This window comes from Geotrypetes seraphini, chromosome 10, assembly GCF_902459505.1.
Source record: "Geotrypetes seraphini chromosome 10, aGeoSer1.1, whole genome shotgun sequence".
In the NCBI taxonomy this organism is placed as follows: domain Eukaryota; kingdom Metazoa; phylum Chordata; class Amphibia; order Gymnophiona; family Dermophiidae; genus Geotrypetes; species Geotrypetes seraphini.
Genome location: NC_047093.1, coordinates 6,634,173 through 6,661,349, shown reverse-complemented (window position 1 = coordinate 6,661,349; position 27,177 = coordinate 6,634,173). Strand labels below are relative to the sequence as shown.

The window sequence follows — 27,177 nt, the reverse complement described above, 5'->3', positions numbered from 1 at the left end:
TAAGTTTTGCAGATCCTTTTTCATCTTTTCCAATCCATCCATTCTGTTAGCACCAGCTCTATAGCTTGAATATCCAGTAAGCGCTGAACGGTGACTTGAACCTTGAACACTTTTGTCTGGGCGACCTGTAGGAGAGTCCACGAACCAATCTGACAGAAGCCGGGCAAATTCCAAATTGTAGCCTGGCTGAATAATATCCAAGACCCACTGGTTGGATGTAATGTGCATCTAGGCAGGAAAAAACGCTGAGAGCCGGCCCGTATTCCATATTCGCAGAGGGGCAAACCTTTGCCTGGCATCATTGAGCCTTTCTGGCAGAGGGTGCAGAACAGGAGGTGGAAGGCTGGAAATGCCTGTAGCCAGCATACCGTCATTGGGAGGCCCGAGAAAATCTTTGCAACGTGGCATTGGTGGTCTGGAGTGCCTTGAGCCACAATAATTAGAACGACCAAACCCCCTGGAGGGTTTGGGTCTACTATCAGGTAGAGTCTTAGAGCGACGGTCCATCACAGAATCCATGAGGTCAACCAGACCCATGCCAAACAATAACTGCCTCTTAATAGGCAGCCCAGACAACTTAGCCTTGGAAGTGGAATCACCAGCCCACTGTCTGACCTAAAGCATCCGGTAGGCAGAGATGGAGTATGTTGCCACTTTTGATAACACTCTCATGAAGTCATATAAGGCATCAGCCATATAATCTGTTCCAGCCATCAGAAGTTATTGGGGGGGGAGGTGGAATTCACTGCCTCACTCTCCAGTGTGTGCAATCGAGAAAGACGGGCATGTGCCACAAAAGATATCACCGAAGCAGCCTTGATACCTAAAGTAGCTGCATCAAAAAGTTTCCTGAGAACCACATCCACATGGCGGTCCTGCATATCCTTTAAGACACCACCACCCTCACTGGGGAGATGAATGCGCTTGGTCACCTGTGCCACCAAAGAATCCACCCTGGGCTGACTCATAAGCTGCTAACACTCATGTGCCAGAGGATACAAGTGGGATTTAGCTCTAACAATTTTCAGAGTTCCCTCTGGAGAGTCAAACTGCTCCGAGACCAGAACACTCATATCAGGGTGCCAGGGAAAAGTCACAGACTGCGAGTGCACACCACAAAGCCAGGAGGAAGAAGTGGACAGAGCCTGCTGAGTGACTCAGTTCAGTTCCTGCAGACTCAGCAATCAGGTTTGGCAGAGCCGAAAGTGCAGGACCGTAGATCATCCCCAGGAATCCAAGACCCCAGAGACATCCTCAGATTCAGCACATAGTTCCTGATCACCTGCCTCGGGGAGTGCTGCATCTGCAAACAAGGGATTAATGAAGGACATATCAGCATCTGGGTCCCCCAGATCAGGATCAGGTAGTGCGAAAGCCGCAGTTGGGCACATCCTCGCCTCAGCCTAAGGCACCATGCCACTGAGAGACGCCACGGAGGCGGATTGAGACTGCTTATTCTGAAACTCGGACCACAAACATTTCATAAATCTGGCAAGTGTCTGGCTCTTGGGGTGTAGAGTTATCCTTAGATGACTTGCACTTGCGTTTCTTAGGCTGCGGAAGGTCTGCAGTCTGGCTAACTGAAGTACCAGCCATGCTAAGCCTCGAAAGCAGGGGCTAGCTGAGTGTTTGGAGAAGTTAAGCTGGACACTACAGTCCCACCACCACCTGCATCAGCACGCTCTAAAAGCGCTAAATTTGTGCAATCCTGGCAAGAATCCACATGAGGAGAGCCCAAGGACTCCATCCTAGCAGGTTTCCAGTCCAAATTTCCAGTTTTGAATAAAAATCAAAGATGGCTGCTGTCAAAAAAAAAATTTGCGCCAAATTTGTGATATTTTTCACACTTCCAAAACTCTAAAAATGACGATTTTAGGATTTTTCAGGGAGGGAAACACAGGGAAACATCCAGAAACACTCAAAAGCCCACTTTTCTAACCTCCCCCGATGTCTCTCACAGGCTGTCAGCCTGTGTACTCACTGTGACTAGACAGGATCAGTGCTTCAGCCTACTTTCAGCTCTCTCACAGTAGCTGGATGAGAAAATTCACTGCCATAATGCTGGGAATGCTTCTGCAAAGCTGATCTTCAGACTGCCAGTCAGATTCCTATGCCTGACAATACTTGCAGCCCTGTGGACCAACGTATGCGCACCAGGACAGGCGGATGTGCAAAGATGCAGCCGGCACCCTGCGAGACACTGCTGAGCCTCCTAAGGGTACCTAACAGCCTGTGAATGTTCCCTGCTTAACAGTAGGTGAGACCATGTAAGGGACGGCCCTGAGCTCCAGAGAAAACTATGCAGGCTGGCTAACAGGCCCAGTGGGATTAGCCTGTCAGCAGGTAGAGCTTCAAAATTGCTCCAAGCAGCAAATTACCTGAAAGGGATGAAATTACATTGAATTAAAAATAATAAAATGGGGAGAGCCGAACCAACACTCCTGCAGGCACGCATGCAGAAGGAAAGAACTAAAGAGCCCAGTGAAATACAACAGAGGCAGAATGAAAAATCTGGAGCGGATTCCTTCTGCAGCAGCACATGGCTACGGTGAAGTAACCCATCTGTCTAAATGTCTTACCTAATGCACTGGAATATACCTAAAGCTCAAATATTGTAACACCTTTACCGAAGCTCATGCAAACTGCTCTGAATTGACACCCCAGTCATTAGTAGCTGTACCTACCTGATCAGGCCCCTTATCAAACATCTTTCTTGTACGGGGAAACTGGTGGGAGTGGGGGGTATACTGCACCCCAATGTTAGTAACGTTAGCAGGTCTCACAGAAGGGGTATCTCTGCCGATATGCTGTTTTGGCACTTCATTGGTCAGACTAGAGCTGCTTGTGCTTGGAGTTGGAGGAGACCCCCTGCAGGGAAATAAAATTAGGCATGGTACTTTCTAAATATTTATTCCATCCGGTTGACATGGGCATAAATGCAAGGGGACTCACCCCCACCCAGTGAATGCATGAAAGGGAACTTACCCCACCTGATGAATGTGTACGCCCTTGCTAGTGGGACTCGCAGGCGCAGACTGTGTGAGGGACGAGGCATCAAGGATACGCTGCGGACGAGCATTCATTGTTGCCTAGACAGAACAATAAAAGGCAACAGAAACATGTTACACCCCAGGGGTCTTTAACTACCGCTCCCTCATCACAGAGATAACAGTTCAATTTAATTTCATATACAAAAACCAAAACAAATCAGTTTACTATAGTTATATAGGGGGATAAATAGAATTGAGAACCAGAGAAGAACAAGATTCAAAATGCACTGAGGTTCCTTATGATCTTGGGCAAGTCACTTAACCCTCTACTGTCTCAGGTAAGCCCTGAATATGGGGGACTGATTTTCAATGACAGTGGTCATTGTTTAAAATTAAATACTAGGAAAGGACAATGGAACAAGTAGTAATGAGACGGAATATATAGTCCAGTTGTGGACATTTCAGCATGGCTTACGTGAAGGCAAAATTGATGCTTAATATCAGGGTTTCCAAACATGGACTGGGGGGCCCTGATATCCCCCCCTCACAGTATTACCTTTGCTGGTGGGGATGCCAAGTCATACCAGCTGAAGTTTCCAAGTTTATTATTTCTTTGATATACCATCTATCAAAATTTATCTAGATGGTTTATAATCAATAAAAAATCTCCAATCCAATCCTTAAGTTTATGTACCGAGTCATCCCCAAAATTTGGGGCTCAATTCGGTTTACATTATATTATAAAAGGACAATAATAGGACATAGAAGAAATCAAATCTATTTGCTCACCATAATACTAGATAAGATCAGTTTTATATTCATCTAAGGCTTGTTGGAAAAAATAAGTTTTCGCTGATTTCCTAAATAGATGAAGTGATACAAAAGATCTAATTTCATAAGGAAATGCATTCCAGATAGTCACAAAAATACATGTAAAGGAAACGAGCGATATATCCTATGGTTTTAACACCCTTAACAGAAGGGAAAGAAAGTTTAAACATTTGGGACAGTCTTGAACTTGCAGGTCGCAAAAAATTCAGAGAAACAGTTATCAGTGGTGTAAAGATCCCATTAATTATTTTAAAAATTATACCATCGCATTTGAATTTAATTCTGAAATGAACTGGCAACCAATGGAGTGCTTTCAATAAAGGAGAAACGTGCTCAAATTTATTTTTTCCAAAGAGCAATCTTGCTGCCGCGTTTTGGACTAATTGGGTCATGCCTGCAGCAGCACTTAATTCACATCAGGTATGCTTTGGACACTAATGCTGGAATTCCCACGAATGATCAGTTAGATCTGAACTGAGCATGCGAAAGAGAGACAGCATTAGCGGCCAAAGCACACCCACTGAATTAAGTGCCGCTGGAGGCTTGAGGTAGGCGACGTCTTCAGCTGGTAGGGCTTAGCATTCCCACCAGTGATCAAAGCAAAAGGGTCCCAAGCCACAGAGGGCCAGATTCTCAAAACCTGCCAATAAAACTCGGTGAGTTGATGAAGTAGCCATAGTGGGAGCGATTTTTATTTTACAGGAGAGTCTCAACACAATAGCATGGAAATTATATGCACGCTATTTGTGTGGAAAATCGCTTGCACTTGCTAAGAAGAGCAATCGCTAAGCACAGCTCCTCCCTTCTGTCAAAGCTACTCTCCCTGCCCCGATCAACTGAGCTGCAGGTCTCCTTGAGTCCTACCAGCTCAGTTGATTAACTGGAGGGAGAGTAGAAAGAAAGGTTTCACCTCCCGCTGACACCCATCTCACCCACCAGTTCAGATCCCCCCCCAAACACACTGTACAGGATTGACAGGAGGATGCTATTTCTCTTCTGCCACCACCGGGGTCTCCTTCCCCCCCCATAAATTTAGATTGAAAGATGACAGGAGAGATGCACACTCTCTCTCAACCAAGAACCTGCCACATTTAAATTGAAATTGTATAGAAAGGCCTGAACTAAATATCGGATATCAACCCTATAATCGTATATCAAATTGAATGAGGGGAAGATAATCCTTAAATATGTAAGATAGTCAAATCATTGAGACAAACTCCATTCAAATGTAATAATAAAGACCACTTTAGTATCTAATATGGAACATGTAAATCAGAATATTATTTTAAGTATTATTTTAGATGTTTAAAAAACAAAAATAAATTATGATCCTAATTGGGTGTTGGAATATTACAGCAAAAATTGTGATGGACATATCATAAATTATACAGACTTCAATCTTTGGAACCTCTTATGATATATACCATTCCAGGTTCCAGTTTTGTATACTGTTGTAATCATTTATGTCCACCACCCTATACCACTAAACATAATGTGCTTTATTTATTTTAATGAATTACAATAATAATAATTATTATTTGGCTTAATAATTTATTAAATATATGAAATATCTTAATTGACGAAGGCAGGTTCCATTACAACAAGCTAAGTGTTGCCTTTCAATATAGAACAGTTGTCTTTTCAATATTAAATAGCTATTTTGCACATATTTATATAACAGGCTGCAGGCAATATTACATTACATTACATTAGTGATTTCTATTCCGCCATTACCTTGCGGTTCAAGGCGGATTACATTCCAACTAAAAAACAGGATTTACATACAAATTAAAAGGAGTAGAATAAGCGATGACATAGAATTTTTTAAGGTAATAAACATTGGATAAAGAGTTACCAAAGGGAAGTGGAGGTCTTTAGGAGGTAAGAATGTGGTGAAATTATGGGTTTTAGATAGCATTTGATATGTAAAGCATTTGATAGGTAAAAGTGTTGTTAAGAGTAAGAGGTTTTAAGGGTGGGTGTGGTTAGGACTGTTTCAGGGCTTTCTTGAAGAGTATAGTTTTTTTTTGTTTTCTGAAAATCTTGTAGTCTGGGGTGGTTAACAGTAGGTTGGAGATTTGGTTATCCATTCTTGCAGCTTGAGTGGCTAGGAGGCCGTCGTATTGTTTTGACCGTTTTACTTCCTTGATCGGGGGAGGTGTGAAAGGGGAGTGCGTTTTTCTATGTCTGGTTGAGGTTGCTTGGATGAGGCGATTGTTTAGGTAGGTTGGGCTGTTTCCATTTAGGGTTTTGAATATCATGCAGTAGAATTTAAATAATATTCTTTCTTGGATTGGTAGCCAGTGTGAGTTGATGTAGGCTTCTGTGATATGATCATGTTTCCTCAGTGAGTAGATGAGTCTCAGAGCAGTGTTTTGGATTGTTTGTAGTTGCTTGGTCATCGTGGCAGGGCAGGGGAGGTAGAGGATGTTACAGTAGTCTAGCAATCCTAGGATTAGGGATTGCACTATAAGCTGGAATTGTGTTCTTTCAAAGAATTTCCGGACTTGTCTCAGGTTTCTCATTATTGCGAAGGATTTCTGTATGGTTTTATTTATTTGCAGTTGCATAGTGCAGCATCTGTCTATTGTCACTCCTAGTAGTTTTATGGTGGTTTGGATTGGATAGTTGATTGAGTTAAGTTCTAAATTGGTTATAGTTGGGACTTTGTCATTTTCGAGGAGGATGAATTTAGTTTTATCTGGGTTGAGTTTTAGTTTGTGTTCTTTCATCCAGGTTGTAACTGTTTCTATTGTTTGGTGTATTATGTTTGTCATGGTGGTCTTTGGCTGATCATATGGTATGAGGATGGTGATGTCATCCGCATAACTATAGGTGGTAATGCCTAGGTTATCCAGGTATGCCCCGAGAGAGGCAGTGTATAGGTTGAAGAGAGTAGGGGATAGTGGGGATCCCTGTGGTACGCCGCAAGGGTTTGACCAAGGATCTGATTTTTCTTTGTTTGATTTTACTCTGTAGGTTCTGGATTTTAGGAAGCCTTCAAACCAAGAATATACTGTATCTGAGATACCTATTGCATCCAAGATTTGGAGAAGGATGTTATGATCAACTAGGTCGAATGCTGCAGTTAGGTCCAGTTGTATGAGAAGCATTTTTTTTCCTGTGCTGAGGTGTTGTCTGGCTGTGTCCATAAGGGAGCCCAGGAGTGTCTCTGTGCTGAAGTTAGTTCTGAATCCTGATTGCATGGGGTGGAGTAGGTTATGGTCATCTAGATAGTTTGTGAGGAGTTTGGCTACTAGGCCTTCTGTAATTTTGACATATAGCGGTATAGAGGCAATGGGTCTGAAGTTGGATGGTTGGTCTGTTGGTCCTTTTGGGTCTTTTTGAATTGGGGTGATGATAATTTCGCTGAAGTCAGTAGGAATTTAGGAACGCAGTTTTCGGCTTTATTTGTTACAGCTTTATTTTGTTACTAGTCTTATAACCCGTTACATTAACAGGTGCTAGAATATATGTATATGTGTCTGCCTTTATTTTATTTTTTTCTCTCTCCTTAGCTGCTTTCTGTATTTCTGTCTTTCTTTTATTTTATTTTTTCCTTGGCTGTCCACCACCACCCCTTGCCTGCTCCCCCTGTCCATTCTCCCTTCCTTTTACCTCCCCTGTATCCTCCACCACCCCATCACTGCTCACCTTATCCAGCAGCAGCCCTTCTTCCTTTGTTTTACCTCCCCCCTGTTCATCATCACCTCCTTCCTGCTCCCCCTGTCCAGCAGTAGGCCTGCCTTCATTTTTCTGCCCCCCCTGTCCATCTGCACCTCTTCCCCTGTCCATCAACCCCTTTTTCCTGCTCCCCCTGCCCAGCAGTATGCCTCCCCCATTTCTGCCCCTCCATTTCCCTGTGATGCAGCATTTCCCTCCCACCCCACTTCCTTTTGACTAATAAGGTAAGGGGGAAAAGAGACACCCTGGACCATGGAAGCAAAGAGGGGGGGAGAGAGAGAGACATCCTGGACCAAGGAAGGAGGGAGGGAAAAACAGACAGATGCTAGACCAAGGAGGGAGAGATACATATACCTTGGACCAAGGAGGGGGACAGAGAGATTCCTTGAAGTAAGAAGGGAGGAAGAGAGAAATCCTAGACCAAGGGGAGAGAGAGAGACCCTGGATCATGAAGGAAGAGAAGGAAAGAAAAGAAATGCTGGACTATGGAGGGGGGGGGTTCAGGGGTGGTGGTTGCATGAGGAAAGGAAGAGATAGAAGAGAAAGTAAACTTGAGAAGGTTCAGGAAAACAGCAAAGTATGGAGGGAGCATAGAAATAGGGACACAGAGAGGCAATACTGGACACAAAGGGAGGAATAGTGGCACAGAGGGGAATGCTGGACAGAGTAAGATAGAGACACAGAGAAGAGATACTGAACATGTGGTAGGCTAGGGAAAGAGATACAGAGGGAAAACACTGAATGGATAGGGATGCAGAGGATAGATTTATAATGCATTGCTGTTGCCGGCTTCAGGTCTTCCTCTCTGGCGGATACTGTCTACTTCATGAAAACATGAAGTAGGTAGGACCCGCCAGAGAGGAAGGCCTGAAGCCGGCAACAGCAGCAAATTTTAAACGCTGCTGCTGCCCGAAGAAGCCAGGCCATAGCCCTTTCAGGACCAAGGGACATATTTGTCCCATAACTTTAAAATCCTATAAATTTTGATTGGGATAGTCTACAGTTCTAAATTTGATATGTACGGATTCCATATGATACTGCCTTTATGTAAACAAACTGGTTCCGACATTCATTCATTAGCGTCGTTGCCAGATTGACGAGAAGATTCACTTGCCACACTGTCCATAAGCCAGAAGTTTGATTTTTTTTAAAAAAAATAATGATATTTCACAAAAAAAATCAATTTTTTGGCATCTGCAAGCCCTTTTTACCATAAAAATGTCGTCAAAACCACAAAAATTGGCCTACGATCCTTATGGTCCTGAAAGGGTTAACCACAAAGCTAGGGGGGAGGGTTTTAAAAGGTACAGCGGCGGCGTTGGTGGTGGTGGTGGGGGTTTGAAAAGCCATGCCGTCCGGGCTCAGCCACCGCAGCCTGCAGCCGCCGCGGCCAGCATCCGCTGACAGCCGCCGTGGCCGACATCCGCCTCGGGGGGGAAGGAAGAGAGAGAGAGCTTCGCGCGCATGCGCACTCCTACCGGTGTCCTACAGCGTACGGAAAACAGAACACTCAGATGGAGTGCGCATGCGCGGCTAGCGTTTTTTTTATATTAGATAGTGACAGTCACAATTCATTAAATTAATTCAAACTAATCAATAAGTTTTTTACGCATATGCACGTTACGCACTTTATAATCTTAAATTTGCACATGCTAGTTAATTTATAATTCTAAGTTTCCATATATATTTTTTGCAATTTAAAATACAATCACATTTCAGTTTTGCTCACACATATATAGACTTTGTTTATCAAATCACAGAACCTTTAATCTAATTTAATATTCTTATTTGACAATTAAAAATATTTCATATATTTAGTAAATTATTAAGCCAAATAATTATTATTATTATTGTAATTCATTAAAATAAATAAAGCACATTATGTTTAGTGGTATAGGGTGGTGGACATAAATGATTACAACAGTATACAAAACTGGAACCTGGAATGGTATATATCATAAGAGGTTCCAAAGATTGAAGTCTGTATAATTTATGATATGTCCATCACAATTTTTGCTGTAATATTCCAACACCCAATTAGGATCATAATTTATTTTTGTTTTTTAAACATCTAAAATAATATTTAAAATAATATTCTGATTTACATGTTCCATATTAGATATTATAGTGGTATTTATTATTACATTTGAATAGAGTTTGTCTCAATGATTTGACTATCTTATATATTTAAGGATTATCTTCCCCTCATTCAATTTGATATACATTTAAATTGAAAGACAGCAGGAGGGATGCACACTCCCTCCTGTTGCCAGAATCCTCCACCTCCCACCCCCAACCCATCGACAGCACCACACCTGTACCTTAGAATTGAAGGATGGCTGGAGGGATGCCTACTTCCTCTGGCCAGCAGGCCCGCCCCTTCAAAACGGCGGGCCTTCTCTTTCCTAGTGCATCCTGGGATGCACTGGAAGGGGCCTAATGTCCTGATTGGCTCAGGCACCTAAGTCCCCTTTCCCTGGGCGGCCATTTCATCGCAGCCAGTTAATCATGGCCACTTCAGTGCAATGAACTAGCCGCGATGAATCGCCCCATTCTGAGTCTGAGCCTTTATGATTCAGCATTTGTGGGAGGACAATACTCCTCCCCTCAAATTATACCTTCTCCTCTCCCGTTCGAGCCCCCTTCACCCCAGTGCCCTCACCCAGTTTGTCCTCTCCCATCGCCTCAGCTCACTGGACAGATGCCTTGGGCTTCGGGCCTTCTGTTTCAGGCACCTCCTGTCCACCATTCTGCTCAACTCTGCTCTTCTGATGCAAACAAACCCCTTGCACTGTCCTGCTCTGTTGCTGCCAGTGTGGTGTGCCTCTTGCAATTTTTCACAAACCTCTTATGATTTAGCATCTTTGTGTCCTCAGCAAATTTAATTCTCACTAGTTATTCCCATCTCTAGATCATTGATAAATATGTTAGAAAACATCAGTCCACTGGGATAATATACTGACCATTCCGCTATCTGACATTGATTGGGAACTCTTTTGGTCTTCAACAAACCGCCCACTTCTATCTTCTAGAGTTTCACAATCAATGTTCTTTATTATGTGGAATGCAATATGGACCCCATTTTGCATGTGGAAAGCCAACTTAAAACTTGACTCTATTTGCTGGAACTGCTTGAAAGAGGAGGGAACTCTTGATCATATGTTTTTTCATTGTACTTTAGTCCGCTCTTTTTGGACCCAAATTTGGAATATCATACAATCTATCACTAACTGCTCAGAAGAAATTTCTATGGACATTATAATCCTTCGATCTCAACATCCCTGCTTCGCGCAATCAAAATGTCCTCCTAAACTCATTGATACCATGATTGTGACTGCTCTCATGCACATTCTGAAAAATTGGAAATCATTTTCGTTATTAGATTATACGTTTTGGTGGAACTCACTATGTATGTATCATAGACTTGAATCATATGCATATGAGAGTAAAATCACACTCCGAATCTCCATGAATTTAAAAAGCAAGAAATCACCCTGGTCATTTTTAGATTCATATGTACGCTCTGCTTTGTAGACACTCCTGTCTTCCCTTCCTTTTCTCCACCTTTCCTCTTTCTTTCCTTTCTCTTTTTATTTTTACTCTGTCTTCTTTCATCTTTTTCTCTTACAGTCTTCACAAACAACTCCATTACTCTGAGCTTTTCTTAATACTATGGTCCTTTATAATTAATTTTATATTTATAGATCATATATATATATATATATACAAAACGTTATCTTATTCTTATGTATTTGAATTGCTCCTTGTATTTTTCAAAATACTCAATAAAAATTTATTGAACTTAAAAAAGAAAAAAAAAGAAAACATCAGTCCCAGCACAGACCCTTGGAGAACTTCACTATTTACTCGTCTCCAATTGACCATTTAAACCTGTTTTCTGTCCATTTAAATTCTGTTTTCTGTCTTTCAACCAGTTCTTAATCCATAATACTGGGCTTGATGGACCTTTGGGTCTCATGTTCTGAAAGTATGTAGAGGGTAGGTATTCCTGGAAAGCAAGTGTATAGTGGATGCGGCCATACAGTTTGATCCATTACTATTAAACAAGAAAGAGGAGGAGTCAAAGGAATCTCCTGCCTTTGCATGTGATAGAATCCTTCAGTACAATAATTAAAAGAAAACTGAGCTGGCAGACAGAATCCAGCCTACTGTGTTGAGAAAGCTCAGTATTTTAACTACCTTCCAAATATAGATATTTGGAGTTCCAGTATGAGCTAAAGGGAGAGGCTGAGACACGTTTCTGGGCTGACAGCTGAAGAGTCACAAGAAATCTAGGAGGTGGGGGGGGGGGGGAAGCAGTGGAGAGTCCTAAGTCTTAAAACCCCAGCATTTAAGCCAGCCAGAGAGCTGTCAGGCACATTGTTACTGCTCAAAGATGGCAGGAGGGGTACAAACAGCATGGTTGCCCTGGAAGATCCCCAATCCTGCCTAAAGCCTGCTGGTGGGTTTTGGAGCTCCCTAGTTCTGTTATGGAAGAGGCTTCTTCCCTGGGGTGCCTAAATCAATGCATCCAGGTATAGAATTGCTCCTCTATCGAATGCCCCAAACTATGCCTTACAAAGATTTATACGTACAAAATTCCTGTATATGTAGGCAGGCAGTCCTGATGCCACCTTCCCAAAATCAGGCTAGCAGTATCTAAGAGTAGTAAAGGTTTTCCAGACCGTTTTCTTCAAAAAGCTCACACATCTCACCCTACATCCTTGTGAATTCTTCTCGGTCTGGTTTGGAGGCTGAATTACTTTATGTAGTAAATTTATCTACATCACAGGCTTATGTGGCTGAGACTCACCGCAGGGTAAGTCTTAGATGGTGCTATGTTTGGCATACTCCTAAATCAATTCTTGACTAGCTTCAACGAAGGGCCCATTTTTAATATTTTTTAATTAAAATGTTATTTATACAAGCAGTGACTTGTAAAGACAAATGCCTTCTGTCTTCTTAGCCTGAGTAATTGCCACTTGGGTTTCAAACACGTATCCATGTTCTCTTGCGGAAAGTTTATATATAATGCAGTAACAGAAAGAACTATTTTCATTGTTCTGTCTAATGCGGCCGTTATTCAAACTCTCCATGATCCAGACGGCAGCTGCTGGATCTGAGCAGCCAGAACTTTACTGCTTTAACGGCCCTTTAAGAAAAACTAAGCAGCCATGATTAATGCACAAAAACAGCTGCTCAGTCCTTTACCTTTGGCTCTTTAACACCTTTCCACCCCCACAAAGCACATAGAAGATGCCTTGAAGAAGGGGCAACAGCAGTTAGTGCAATGCTTTTGTAGCAACTTAAACTAGTTCTCCCTTCGCCAAAGCTAAGGCAAAGGGCTACAAAGTGACGCTGGCATTTTAAAAAGTAAAATTCATATATTTTTTCAGCATTGCTGTTCTTAATACTTGGTTTTAACAAACAATGCATTCGTATAAGACTGCAGCCTGGTGTATCATATGTTCTAGGGCCTGGAGGTTGGTGTTTTGGTGTAGGGTCTAGAGAGTTAAATTAAAACCCTTTCTGTTGGTATGCGACTAAGCCCTGCCATTCTAGGTCAATCCCTCTTCAGTTCTGACATGACTAATATTCTGTTCCTTAACCTTCAGCTCTGCATCTTTACACACGAGACTATGCCTAAATTGATTGCACAGCACAATAAGTGCACATCCGGAAGATGGAGAATTTGCTATATACCCCTTCAGTCTTCTGCAATTTCTACTATTATATTGTTCGTCAACAGTTAAAAATGCTCGTGAACTCCTTGACATGTAAGGATTCATAGGTTCCTGTTACTAGACTCTGTACGGTAGGACTTCTTTTGAGTAAATATTTCAAGGAAATTCTGGCTCTTTCTAAATATTATGAGATTATTTCCAGTTGCTGTTATATGCCTGTTAAAATCTGGGTAATAAATGAGGTGGAAGGTGGATTTGCTCTTTCGAGTGATGAGAATAGTTTGAACTTAACAGAATTTCTGGATAGTTCTAATGAAGTGATTTCTTTTAGGGCCACTTTATTAATCTTTGCCTTTGAGAAGTAAAAATGTGGATTAAAAAAATATAAGTTTTGAAGGAATGTTTTAAGAAGAAAGACCTTCTGTTCTGTGACCAAAGAGTTCAAATATTCCCAACTGGGTCTCATATAACAAACACAATTTCTTAAACTGTCTCTCTCCCTGAATCTGGGATACATACATATTGTGTGGGGGGAGATTTTTAAGCTTCCAGGGAAACATATGGAGAAATTTCTTGCTCACCGTGAAAATAATGTGACTCCTCAGAGTATTTAAAGAGCCAGGAAAGTTATCACTCGAACCATATTAGTAAATCACTGTTGGTGAATGGGGGGTAGATTGTTGTTGTCTTTTTCTTATCTCTCTCCTCCTACCCTTGATGTGGAATATAAACATTTATTTTGTATGAAAAGATGTTTCCTGTATATTTCGCTTCTTCTGGGAATTTTCTGCCATGAGTGGTCTAATCAACAGTTCAAACTAATTGCTCGCTTCTCACATGTTTTCATCAACCAGGACCCTTGACGGAGGCAAAGTTCTGCCGAAACACGGACCGTGTAGGGTCTGGTATAACTTACTACCTTTGTAAGCAATGATATTGTTTTGGCATGGATTGTGAACCTTGATGTTTTTATATGATTTTATGAATGCCAGTGCATGGATTACAATTGAATGTCAACAAGACTGAAATCATGATAGTGGGAAAATATGCTGAGAGAAATAGGGTGAATAGCTTACACGTGTTGGGGTCTCAGACAAAAGTGAGAAAAGAGATAAACATTTGGGGGGTTTGTTTAGATTCAGCACTCACCATGGGAAAACAGATTCTGAATACTATCCAGAGGGGATATGCACAATTATGTACCTTATATAGGTTGAAATTACTGTTAACACCACACAATTTTAGAATGGTGGTACAAGGGTTAATTCTACCTAAACTGGACTACTGCAATTCTCTCTATTTGGGTGTGACAAAACCAAAGCTCAAGGCCTTACAAGTTCTAATGAACTCGGCTGATTATTAGTAGTAGTAGATTGATTAGTGGTGTTCCAAGAGTGACACACATCACTCCTATTCTGAAACAATTCCACTGGTTACCTAGGCAACGACGAGTATACTACATTGGTATATATGGCTATCATTGGTATAACGGACATTGTATCAATCGGTCCCTTTCTGGTTTGGAGCTCTGTGGAAGTCTATAGACCAGACAGTCTTGAGATCAGAAGGTAGCATGAAACTAAAGGTAAGAAAGGAAGAGGGAGTGAAGTAAGTGATCACAAAATCAAGAATGTTTTCCATTGAGGAATGTTCCTTTGGAAGAAGTTGTTAGGACACCTGAGACTATGCTCGGGCTGTTTTAATTAAAAAAACCAAATTGTTTGTGTATGCCTACGCTTATGAAGAGGCAATTACAACCCAAGACATACCAGGACCTTCTGTAGTGCCTGTTGAAACTCATAATGAGCAGTTCTATAATTAGTTATGTAATGACGACTGTATGTTGAGAGTGAGTTGAAATTTATTAGGCATTAAAATGTACTTATGAATGGTATTTTAATGGAAACCGCTTAGAGTATAGGCAGCATATAAAATTTAAAAAAATAAATAATGTTTGAATATTTTATTTTTAATAAACTTTTAAAATTTGATGATTTCTGCTACATTCAGAGACTATTGTTCCACTCTTTTTGTTTTGAAATGTAATTTTGAAAATTCTGCAATAAGAAAGGAATATCTAGCTATTGTTTTCTTTGACAAAAAATATCCAACAAACCAAAACGGAACAAAACAACCCTGAGTTCATTCACCAGACGCACACTCGTAAGCCAAACAGATATAGCACACTCAATACCAGGATTTTTTTAAATGCCTCAAATTTTCCAAAGAAACGAACCTCAAAGATACCTACAACTACTGCATATATTCCAGGGCTCTCCCAAACACACAGAAAATGCATCACACAGCCAACTCCACAAGGCCTGTCTTTCTGTCTCACCACCATCAGTGAGTGACAAAATGACTTCCATCACACCACAGATGAATCAGGCTCATGATACACAAGACAGCCATGTCTCCAGGCACTCTCATAGCATGGGAGATAAGTACACAGCTAGGTGCTCGAATGGCGGAGGACAGTCACGCACCCAAGTGAACACAAAAATATTGGCCTGCTCAGTTGTCAAGCATAACACACACAGGGCAAGTTGCAAGCATGCTGCAGGAAGCACTCATCAACCCCACAGCTCTGCCTCAACTATAAAACAAAGATACTCAAGCTCCACAACCAATTCCAAAATGAAAAAATCAAGCCAATTAAAAGATGTTGATGGGGGGGGGGCTGTCACGTGATGCTAAAGTGCAGAGTATATGCTAACTTGCTCAGCTCTTCTCCCTTCCTGCATTTCTGTCCTTTAATAATACCAGATCTGGGACAATTTGGAGGATTTAGCTTATAACTTACAGGAACAGGACAGAGACAGAACTCGCGAAGACAGGATGGGGATATTGGGATCCTGAGGTGAGGAAAATTTGTCCCCATGTCATTCTCTAGTAAGAACTTAATCTTTCTTTCTAGTACAATGATAGGAACATATCAAAGCAGTTCCCAGAGTCTAGGGTGGGCCCACTGTGCCTGCCTTTAAGACAGAGGCCCAGAAAGTCATCCACCCTATAGAATTGGGTGAAAGTATGGAGGGTAGTTGCTCTACAAGTCTCCTCAGATGAGACAGCCCTAGTCTCCACTCATGAGGCAGCTCTCAATGCGATTAGCAGTTGTTTATCACAGCCCACAAATGCAGAGGAAATGGCCATTTTAATCCATCTGGAAATCGAGGCTTTAGACACCGGCCTCAACCTGCCCAGTAATCTGGCATACAACGGAGAATTAAGGTTTTATGTGCTCCAATTGATACCCTTGTGGTTACTACAGCATGATTGACAATCCTTATAAAGAGAGATTACTAAGTTTTGTTGGGCAGGTAGGAAACCAAAACATTAATTTGATAAGTTGGAGGGGCCTTGGAAAAGAGGGGGCTCAGGACTTCCAGATATGCAGCTCTAAAATTGGGCCTGCTTGCTCAAGCATGACTACTGTAGTTTTTTGAGGCCAAATGGAACAGGATATACACACTCTTGCCCAAGTCCTTCAAGAATATGTTGGCTTCAGTCTTTCCCAGTTCTTGCCAACACTTTGGCTGTGCAGGAGTTTCAAGGTTTATTAAAAATGTGATTAATCACCTACCAACATTCCAGGCAATGTAAAATACAATACAATTAAAAAAGGAGGGAATACAAATTTAAAATGTTTAACAAAAGCCGAGACAAGGACAAAAACAAGCAAACAAACAGGAGACAAAAGGACTGGGGGGAGAACTACAATATAAACAGAAAAGATCCCAATGAAGGATAAAACAAAAGGGAGGGGGAAAAGCTGCCTTTACCGAATCTGTAGAGAAGTCGCAAGATCTCTTTGGATACATTCAGCTGACACACTATGTATCTGCTCTGTGGGATGGTGGGTTATTTATAGGTGTAGCTTGGAGACGACAGACTATTTTCGAAGAGGAAGAAAGGACTCCTATGTCTGTCTCCTAGTTGCACAGGATATTATGGGATCTGTTACCACCTAAATCATATGTTAGTAATTAAGTGGAATGAAGAATTGGAGATGACCATGAAGACAGCAGATATTAGTCAAGCCAGAGCTCGTATACCAACAATTACAGGCTCAACCTGGCGAGAATGTACTTATAGAATTATCTCCAGGCAGTGGTGTAGTAATAGCGGGGGAGGGGATGGACCACCCCAGGCGCCAGCGGGGACACTGGTGCCTCTCCGCACCCCCGCAAACCTCTTGAAATGTTTGCCACCACAAGCAGCATCTTCCACTTGCTGCTCTTGTTGGCGTCGGCTCCCTTTTGACATCACTTCCTGTTCGTGGGACCAGGACACAATGTTAGAAGGGAGCAGATGCTGGTGTGAGCAGCGGGTAAAAGATGCTGCTTGTGCCAGGAAACATTTCAATAGGTACGCGGGGGGCACGGGCACCCAAGTGGTAGGGAAGAGTTGAGGGACGCATGGCGCAGTGATGCTGGATGCCAACCTCACTCGCTATGCCACTGTCTCTGGGGCCTATTTTACCCAGGTGCATGCCTTTACTTGGGAACAACTGGCTTCCCAAAACATACGAAATGTTGTGCCCCTCTATTCAATTTTTGGGGGGCAAGTGGGTTTCTAGGTACAATAGTGTCGCCCTCCCCTTTAGTGGTCTTGTTTGACAAGGCAGGGGAGTGTGTGGTGCAGTGGTTAAAGCTACAACTTCAGCATCCTGAGGTTGTGGGTTCAAACCCATGCTACTCCTTGTGACCCTGGGCAAGTCACTTAATCCTCCCATTGCCCTAGGTACATTCAATAGATTGTGAGCCCACCAGGACAGACAGGGAAAAATACTTGCCTGGGGAGAACGGTATTTATTTATTTGTTCAATTTTCTATAAGATAGTTGTGGAATTTTGGGGATGGGGAAACGTTTGCTTTTCCAGAAGTTTTGTATGGTAGGCCATAAATGCATACTACAATATTTGCTGCAAGATATTCCACCTGGCTACTGGCATTGGAAGAATCAGCTTCATGAATTGCTGCTATTAGAAGCCAGAGAAGCTATTTCTCCTCCCAAATGTCAAAGAAGTTTCTTAATGGTCTGGAAATCACTCTCACATAGAAGCAGAAATATAGTTTTGAATGATCTGAACATCTGATTTTAAGATTTTAGTTGTATGGTCATTTATTATTGCTGAGTTGGGGGTGGGGGGGGGGTAGAGTAGTTTTCTTGCTGGGGGGGAATGTTTGTTGTTCGTAACAATGTCTTAGTGGGGTTATAAGGAACGAAACCCCACTTGTTATTAATAACAGAGCTGTGGAGTCGGAGGAAATTTCGGGTACCTGGAGTCTGAGTTGCCAAACAATGCACCGACTCCGACTCCAACTAAATTTAGATTGGAATTAAAAAAAAGCAAGTTTAAATGTCCCAATTCACAAAAAGTTATAATTAATGACTTCTCTACTGTAAGAATAAAGACCAATGCATGCAGTGCCTCACGTAACCACAAAACGAACACGTGCTTCACTATATGGCACGCAACGCACAATTCGGAGCACCAATACTTATAAATGTATTCTCCCTTGTTGTTGTTTACAACTTATTTCCTACGTTCAACAAGGTTTTCAATACCTCGTTGGTAGAAATCACCTGGTGTAGACTCGAAAAATTCATCCAACCAAGCTCTCCCACCATAGGCACAACATCTTTTTACGCGGATGAAGATCTTGTTTCACGCGGAGTCAGAGTCAGAAGTACAAAAAACTGAGGAGTCAGAGTCGGAACATTTATCTACTGATTCCACAGCCCTGATTAATAAGCAAACTTAAGACATTGAAGTGTTACTTTTGTGCCAATATATTGTTCTTAATAAAAACAGAATTAACATAAGAGACACTGGCTTAATATAGCTCCTCCAAGCTTCAAACTTCAGGTGGATGAACAGTTTCTCCTGAGAAGCTCCCCTCTTTCTCCACCACCAAAAGTGAGTAAACTATGGGAGCGATTCATTTGGCAACATAAGCAGGAGCCAGATCTGGGGGTACCAGTGGGGGTTAACACTCCCAGCACTGAGTAAGCTCCCTTCACTGTATTGTGTGTGGCACCTCCATCATTCTGAACAGTCAGTGCCTGTGAACACACCACCTACTCCAGGGCTCAGATAAGGCGCTGCTTAATAGGGTCACAATTCAGGCTTCCCCAGGCCTTCATCCCCTTCAGCTAGCTGCTGAGTACAGCAAATATTTCATTTGGACATTCCAAGTTTTAGGTGTGCATTCAGAGGAGCTTCCTAAATGTGAGCACAATCGAACCATCTTAGTAAAACATTTTCTGATCTCAACAACTTGTGTGTGTGTGTGTGTTGTGTGACAGGTAATGTTCTGAAAGACTGAGAAGCCGAGGCCGACAGACTTACCTTGTAGGCGATGCTATTAAGCACTTTCATAGCTAGGTCGGAGGCATCAGGGTAAGGATCGGCTGCCAGGTGTAAGAGGACTCTCCAGATCTGGGTATAAACACTGTTGAACGAAACCCCTGGAAGACCAAAACAAGGAGCATTGCCTAGAATTAGATATAACCTACTGTAACCCCCCTTAAGCCACAAATAAGCTCTATTCTCATATGTTGACCTGCAGCTGGTAATGGACCAAGCCATCCCCTATGGTAGGGGTGGGGACAGGGCAGGGACTAGTACATTTGTCAGCACATCCAGACTTCTAGGTGCAAACTCCCTAGTGGTGCTGCTCCTCTTTTCAACGTACTGCTTTCTAAAATGACTCTTCCCATTCTGCATTTTGACACTTTAATGTGTTCCTCCGGTGCTGCTATATGTATTTTAGAAAAAGGCTTCTTTTTTCTCAACCCTCTTCCAAAAATCTAGGAGTGAGACACAGTGGCGTACCTAGGGGGGGTGCACAGCTGGCCTGCCATTGCTGTCATCAGAAAGAAGCCGGCGCCAGTTCGCCCTCCCTCTGAATTCGCCCTGCTTCGTTTCCTGCGGGCTGACCAACTATAGCCGTCCGACGTCAATTCTGACGTCGGAGAGGACATTCTGGGCCAGCCAATCGCTGCCTGGCTGGCCCGGAACGTCCTCTCCGACATTAGAATTGACGTTGGACAGCCAGAGTTGGTTGGCCCGCGGGAAACGAAGCAGGGCGAATTTGGCGCTGGCCGGTGGCCAGTGGCAACCTTTCCCCAGCGGTGGTGGCAGCATGGTGGTGGTGGCGGCATGGGGGAGGGCAGGGAGAAAGAAAGAAAGGGGGGGGGAGACAGGGAGCCAGAAAGAAAGAAAGGGGGGGCAGGATCCAGAAAGAAAGAAAGGGACAGGGAGCCAGAAAGAAAGAAAGGGGGCATGGGGAGAGAGAGAGAAAGACAGACATAGAGAAAGAAAGGGGGCATGGAGAGAGAAAGAAAGAAGGGGACAGGATGAAACAAAGAAAAAGTTGGGGGAGGGAATGAGGTCTGGAGGAGAGGAAGCATACAGGAGGCTGAAAGAAGGGAAGAAATATTGGATGCACAGTCAGAAGAATAATGTGCAACCAGAGAGTGATGAAATTACCAAACAAAGGTAGGAAAAATGATTTTATTTTCAATTTAGTGATCAAAATGTGTCCATTTTGAGAATTTATATATGCTGTCTATATTTTGCACTATGGGCCCCTTTTACTAAACTGCAATAGCAGTTTTTAGCGCAGGGAGCCTATGAGCGTCGAGAGCAGCGTGGGGCATTCAGCACAGCTCCCTGCGCTAAAAAATGCTATCGCGGTTTAGTAAAAAGGGAGGGAGTATATTTGTCTCTTTTTGTATAGTTGTTACTGAGGTGACATTGCATAAAGTCATCTGCCTTGACCTCTTTGAAAACCCGCAGAATATAAATGATAATTAACATTTTTTCTGCATAGTGTGCTTTGTGTTTTTAAAATTTTATTGTTGGTAGATCATTTTGGCTTGGCCACAAAGGTAAGGGGGAGAGGGGAGCTGCTGAACAATATCTAGTAATCCTTGCAGGCTTGACTGTGCAGGGAATTATTTTTGTAAAATCATGTTTTGTTATGTGACTAGCATTATTTAGACTTTAATTTCTATGAATGAATAGAATGAAAATGATATAAAATTACTTGCTTGTTTTTATGTGCGTGCGCTGAAGGAAAGTGGGGAGAGACGCTGAAGGGAAATGGGGAAGAGAGAGTGGGGAGAAGAAGCTGATTTATAAATTGACAATTGTACAGAATATTGTTTCTTTTTATACTTTAATATAATAAGTTCAATATAAAGCAATTCAAGGCTTGTGTGGATGGAATCAGGTGGTTTGTGGGGATGAGGACCGAGCTTACGGGGATTAGTCCAATAAAACGGTATATTCTTATTTCTCATTATTTGTTAATTTGTAAAGTGGTGATTGTTATGTATCAGTTTTTTCAAATTTACATCTACTGTCTTTATATTTTGCACAGTATTAGAGGACATGTATTACTGTTTTTGTAGTGTCGTGGTATTGCATTGTATGCAGAGTCTGGTTTCTTGGCAGTTCAGTTTAACTTTTGTCTACATATTTTTATTTTTAGTTTGTGATTATTCCATATTGGGCAAGGGTGTATCTGTCTGTGTGTATGAAAGGGACATGGCTTTCTGATAGCATCGACTGTACAGGATCAATTGACTGTGCAGGATCTGGTTTGTTTAGTTTTACAATGTATGTGGTGGTGTTCTAGTGCTCACTGCAGTGTTTAAGATGCTGCCTTTTCCTAGGTACACTCATGTTGTGCGATATGTGGATTATTACTAAAAATCATATTTTTCATATAGATGGGGGGTGTCAAAAATGATGGGCCCTGGGTGTCACATATGCTAGGTACGCCACTGGTGAGACATCAAGGCTAGGAAAGGTAAGCTGAAGGCCTCGTACAGACCTCGCATGCTCTTCCACATGTTTAGATATTACATAACGATCAGCAAGACTGAAGCGTTTTCTGATCCAAGTACAAGAATTTCTGCCCCAACTGTCTCAGATCTCTTTTCTTGCGGTAATCAAGTCACGATGCACAAATTCCTTACACAAATGAGAAGAGAATGTGTACGGAAATGTTTTCAGCACATTACAGCAGAGTGAATGGGGGTGGGGTGGTTCTGCTCTATGTGTTTGCTTTGTTTAGGGCAGGGGTGTCAAAGTCCCTCCTCGAGGGCCGCAATCCAGTCGGGTTATCAGGATTTCTCCAATGAATATACATGAGATCTATTTGCATGCACTGCTTTCATTGTATGCTAATAGATCTCATGCATATTCATGGGGGAAATCCTGAAAACCTGACTGGATTGTGGCCCTCATCCCTGGTTTAGGGGGTTTATTATTTACTCTTGAGAGAGCATCTTGTTAGAACTGGGTGGAAGAGAGCAGGATCACAATTACTGGTAATATGGGTATGGGGAGGATAAAAGGAATTAGTGCAATTACTGAACAAAATTAAATGAATCATGGAGAGATAAAGCAATAAGCAAGATGACAGCTAATTTCACATGACAGATCTGTAATTAGTAAAACTGATTTGAAGATCGCTCAATGAATTCTGCAGGACTCATTTACAAAAACCATGTCTTTTTTTGCTAAACAAAAGTATCCCAAACTTTAACCCTATGCAAATGTAGCTTTTGTTGCTAGTTTTTAAGATTGTACAACACTAATGAACAGCTCATTCACTGATGATGGAGAAAGCTCTGCAGCAGGAGACTGGCCCTGTAACTGAATAGCAAGATTAGAAAGCACAGATAGTCAACCGTGCTGGAGCTTACAGAGTAAGGGAAATTAGCAATCTGTTAAAAGGAAGAGCACAGTAGGCAGCAGTGGCAATGAAAAGAAAACTTGGATTTCTTCTCTTCTAGAGTTAAGCACTGCAGTGTTCACTGTTGGCCAACACAAAAGGCTAAGGTTAAATTCATTACACAGATATTGCGACAAGCCAACATTTTACTTCACACTTACTTCAGCAAAAGTGACTTCTGAGCATTGTGACCATTTCGTGTTTCTCACAGATGGAGCTCTTTCCAATGCATTGTGGTCTCTCCATCTGCCCCTCAACTGCCAGCTCAGTTGGACTTGGGTGGGGGAGGGGGAATGGGGAATGTGCTCCCTATTTTTGCATGTGCAGCCATTCTGCAACAATACGCTTCACACACAATCTCCCAAGTGGTGACGGCTAGTACTTCATCATGACATGTATTTAATGATAGCCTTTTATCATTGATTTTACCACAAAAACATAATTAATCTTACAGTACTGGGAAAACAATGCTGATTTTCTCCTCCTAAGAGAGCGGGTAATGAGTTGGAGAGAGAGCTGTATGAGACACACGGCAATAAGAGGTTCCAATGATTTCTTTTTCATATAGATGGCTCTCTTGTCTCTCTCCTTACAGCACAGCACAAAGGATGGAGAGAAAGTTGGAGGTCATTTACAAAGGGAAAAGGTTAAAGGTTAGTCTTGTGTTCCTTGTTATAATAGAAGGTTGCCTCAAACGGCCTGAGTGGAAGGACTGCAAAGAGCCAAACATGTTTAAGTTGAGAACAGGACAGACTTCTATGCTGGAGAAACCGTATTCATTTTCAGGATGTGAGCTTCTCTGCTCTTTTACCCTTGCAGGGAAGGGGATCAACACTTCCACCTGGGCAGAGCTACAGCTGTTTATAGAAGAGGAAGAGGGTCACAGGCAAAAAGAAAATCAGACTGCAAATGTCCGCTACCAGCCCCTGCAATGTTACTATAAAGTGTCAAAGTGCATTCTAAGTTTTTCATTTGCATTCATTTTGGATGATCTAAAATCTGGAACCAGGCACTGCTGAGATGGCCTGAATATTCTTGTATCCCCACTACACTCCTTTCCCCTGAGCACCACATCATCGAGAGCCAACCCCCTTTTAAAAGCAAAATGGCCGTTCACGCAATCCTTTCCTTTCTTTAGCACAGCTCTGCCACACATACGTTGTAAAAGCAGAGCAGAGGCAGGCCAGAGTGAGGCTACTCACCTATCAGCGAGTTGAGCGAGGAATAGGAGCTAACCCGACGCATTTTATCGATGGTTTCAAAAGACAGGATGTACTCCTCATTGTCCGGGCTGCCCAGGGTGCTGCTGGCACTGCTGCTTGTGCTCAGGTTCCCAGGGGAGAAAGCCACAGAATTTCCAGCTGGCAACAGAAGGAGAAGCTTAAGTGACTGAGTATTTATTTATTTTAAAAAAATTTATCGATTGCCTATTCCAAGACGGCATTACAAAAGTAACATGCACAAAATGACAGACCAAGCTTATACAGACATCTTAAATTACAAATGAATAGTTACAACTTAGGGAGCTATAATTTAATAGATCCACAAACCCACCAGAAGATAGGGAGTGACTGCAGGCCTTGCTACAAATGGGCTATTTGGGCAGGAGGAGACATACCAGTACTTCCTTTGACTAGCTGTCTTTTTAAGTAAATGCAATACTGGAGGACTTATTTGGTAACTCATATGAAAAGCAGGAAGAGAATGCAACCATACTATACTTGCTGCCTTATACAGATCAGGTACCACACAGATAGTGGCAGTGCAAGCAAGTCTCCCACACACACTGCCTCATCACATGCTGTATCAGTGGGAGCTTCCTACATGCAGTGCCCCTTGTATCTTAATTCAGGATTTCTCTTCTCATAGAGCTGACTTTAGATTCCTTAATGTTTCACTTTTCCTCTGCTGCTCAGCTTGTAGACAATGAAGCCAAGCTGATATTGCCAATTCATTTCCCCCTGTGTTTTATAGCAAAACGCCAAACTCCAAATGCAGGAATCCCAAAAACAAACATTTAACCAGCTCTGGCATTTAATTTGAATTATGAATAGGTTTTCAGCGTTATCCAGGTCATCTCTTACTAGTTAGGAAATAATGCTTGACTACTTGAATAATCTATAATCTGCATAGAATTTTAAGATATGCAGAATATAAATTATTTTTAAAAAACAAACAAAACCCCGGATGAATGGCCCTGCCTCATCTCTTCATTCCTGACCGCATACGTGTGTGATGTCATCCGCACATGCTCAGAGGCCCTCCAAACGCGGCTGGAGCTTTCCAAAACCCGGACAAACTGCTGGGTTTTGGAAAAGTCCATCTAGGTATCTGGACACTCCTCTCGAAAAAGGACGGACATCTGCTCACCCTAGCTCTTAAAGGCCAATTCAATTTTGTCTGGACTTTTAATTCCAATTCCTCCATGAAAAGCAGAAGTAGAAACATTCAGAGAACGAAAGCAGCATGTCAGCGTTGATGTAAGTCAGTCAGCACATATCTTTACTGGTTTATATGCTATACACTGATTGCTTTAACAGTATCTATTAAAAGGGATTATTCACTGAGTTGTGTGACTACAGAGTGAAACCCCCCTCCCCCCACAAAACCAAAAGAGATTGCTCTATCTGCAACTCATGATATATCATCCTTTTGCCCCCAAGATTTTACCCTCTTCATTCAATGTCAGGTTCTGGAGGGATTTGTTCAGGTTTCGTGGAGTTGTGACTGCTCGGATGTTCCCATAAGAACTCACAGAACGAAGACGTGGGGTGCAGGGACCATCACGCACTGGCGTCAAATTTCCACCATCTAGCAAGAAAGAAAAAACAATAATTCATTCTGGCAATTGCACAGCATGGTGGACGAGCCAGGCATTATTTCACTGGTTTATGCTATCCCACAGTCTACCTGTGCTTTCATTGGTAGTAATACAAGATCTTTCAAATGCTACCATTTCCACTTGAGAATCTGGGAATGGGGTAGGAGTCCCCTGCTCCTCTCCCTAAGGCATTGCAGTCTGTGTGGAAACAGGTGCAGCTCTTTTCCTAAGGCTCCCAAGTACTAACTGTACTCTGCACTCACTGAGTTACTTCACTTTCTCTGAAAGCCGCCTCTCTCATAATACCACCTCATTAGGTTTTTCTAGTTTCCCATGGAAAGACAAATGTACATTGGGAAGGATAATCCAAATCACAGTTACCGGATACTAGGGTCCACACCTTGGGGGTCAGCGCCCAAGAAAAATATCTGGGTGTCATCATAGACAATACGCTGAAACCTTCCACCCAATGTGCAGTGGCGGTCAAAAAAGCAAACAAGATGCTAGGAATTATTAATAAAGGGATGGTAAACAAGACTACAAATGTTATAATGCAACCTCATTTGGAGTATTGCGTTCAGTTCTGGTCTCATCATCTTAAAAAAGATATAGTGGCACTAGAAAAGGTTCAAAGAAGAGCGATCAAGATAAAGGTGAAGGAACTCCTCTCGTATGAGGAAAGACTAAAAAGGTTAGGGCTCTTCAGCTTGGAAAAGAGATGGCTGAGGGGAGATAGGATTGAAGTCTACAAAATTCTGAGTGGAGTAGAACGGGTACAAGTGGATCGATTTTTCACTCCGTCAAAAATTACAAAGACTAGGGGACACTCAATGAAGTTAAAGGGAAATACTTTTAAAACCAATAGTAGGAAGTATTTTTTTCACTCAGAGAATAGTTAAGCTCTGGAACAATTGCCAGAGGTTGTAGTAAGCACAGATAGTTCAGCTGGTTTTAAGAAAGGTTTGGACAAGTTCCTAGAAGAAAAGTCCAATGTCTGCTGAGACAGACATGGGGGAAGTCACTGCTTGCCCTGGATCGGTGGCATGGAATGCTACTACTATTTGGGGTTTTGCCAGGTGCTTGTGACTTGGATAGGCCTCCGTGAAGACGGAATACTGGGCTGGATAGACCATTGGTCTGACCCAGTAAGGCTAGTCTTATGTTCTTACCAGTGGCTGCTGGCGAGGGCAGAGGGTAATTCTTCTCCTCTTCCATAAACTGCAGGGCAACTGTACAGAAATTGCTCTCATACTGAACCACGAGGTGGCTGAGTGCCACCACCAATTCCTGTGAAGAAAACAGAGCTTGGTTTCATAGCAGGATCTGAAGATCACTTTTAGCTGATTTTGTTTATTCATAACATTTGCTAAATCATCCTTAGAACCTAGAAGCCAGTAAATTTGCTTACTATA

The 27,177-nt window shown here is 42.3% G+C and overlaps 1 protein-coding gene across 3 annotated transcripts in view; it reads right to left on the bottom strand.

Moving 5' to 3' along the window:
* The window catches only part of RPTOR (regulatory associated protein of MTOR complex 1), a 496,675-nt gene that overhangs the window by 85,959 nt on the left and 383,539 nt on the right, over window positions 1–27,177 (bottom strand). For all 3 annotated transcript variants that reach the window (XM_033960074.1, XM_033960072.1, XM_033960073.1), the window contains 6 exons: window positions 26,935–27,052; window positions 25,615–25,755; window positions 24,147–24,305; window positions 19,545–19,663; window positions 2,986–3,089; window positions 2,685–2,868 (listed from right to left, as the gene is read on the bottom strand). In XM_033960074.1, coding sequence (XP_033815965.1) covers window positions 2,685–2,868; window positions 2,986–3,089; window positions 19,545–19,663; window positions 24,147–24,305; window positions 25,615–25,755; window positions 26,935–27,052 — 825 coding nt within the window. The remainder of the gene's footprint in view (window positions 1–2,684; window positions 2,869–2,985; window positions 3,090–19,544; window positions 19,664–24,146; window positions 24,306–25,614; window positions 25,756–26,934; window positions 27,053–27,177) is intronic.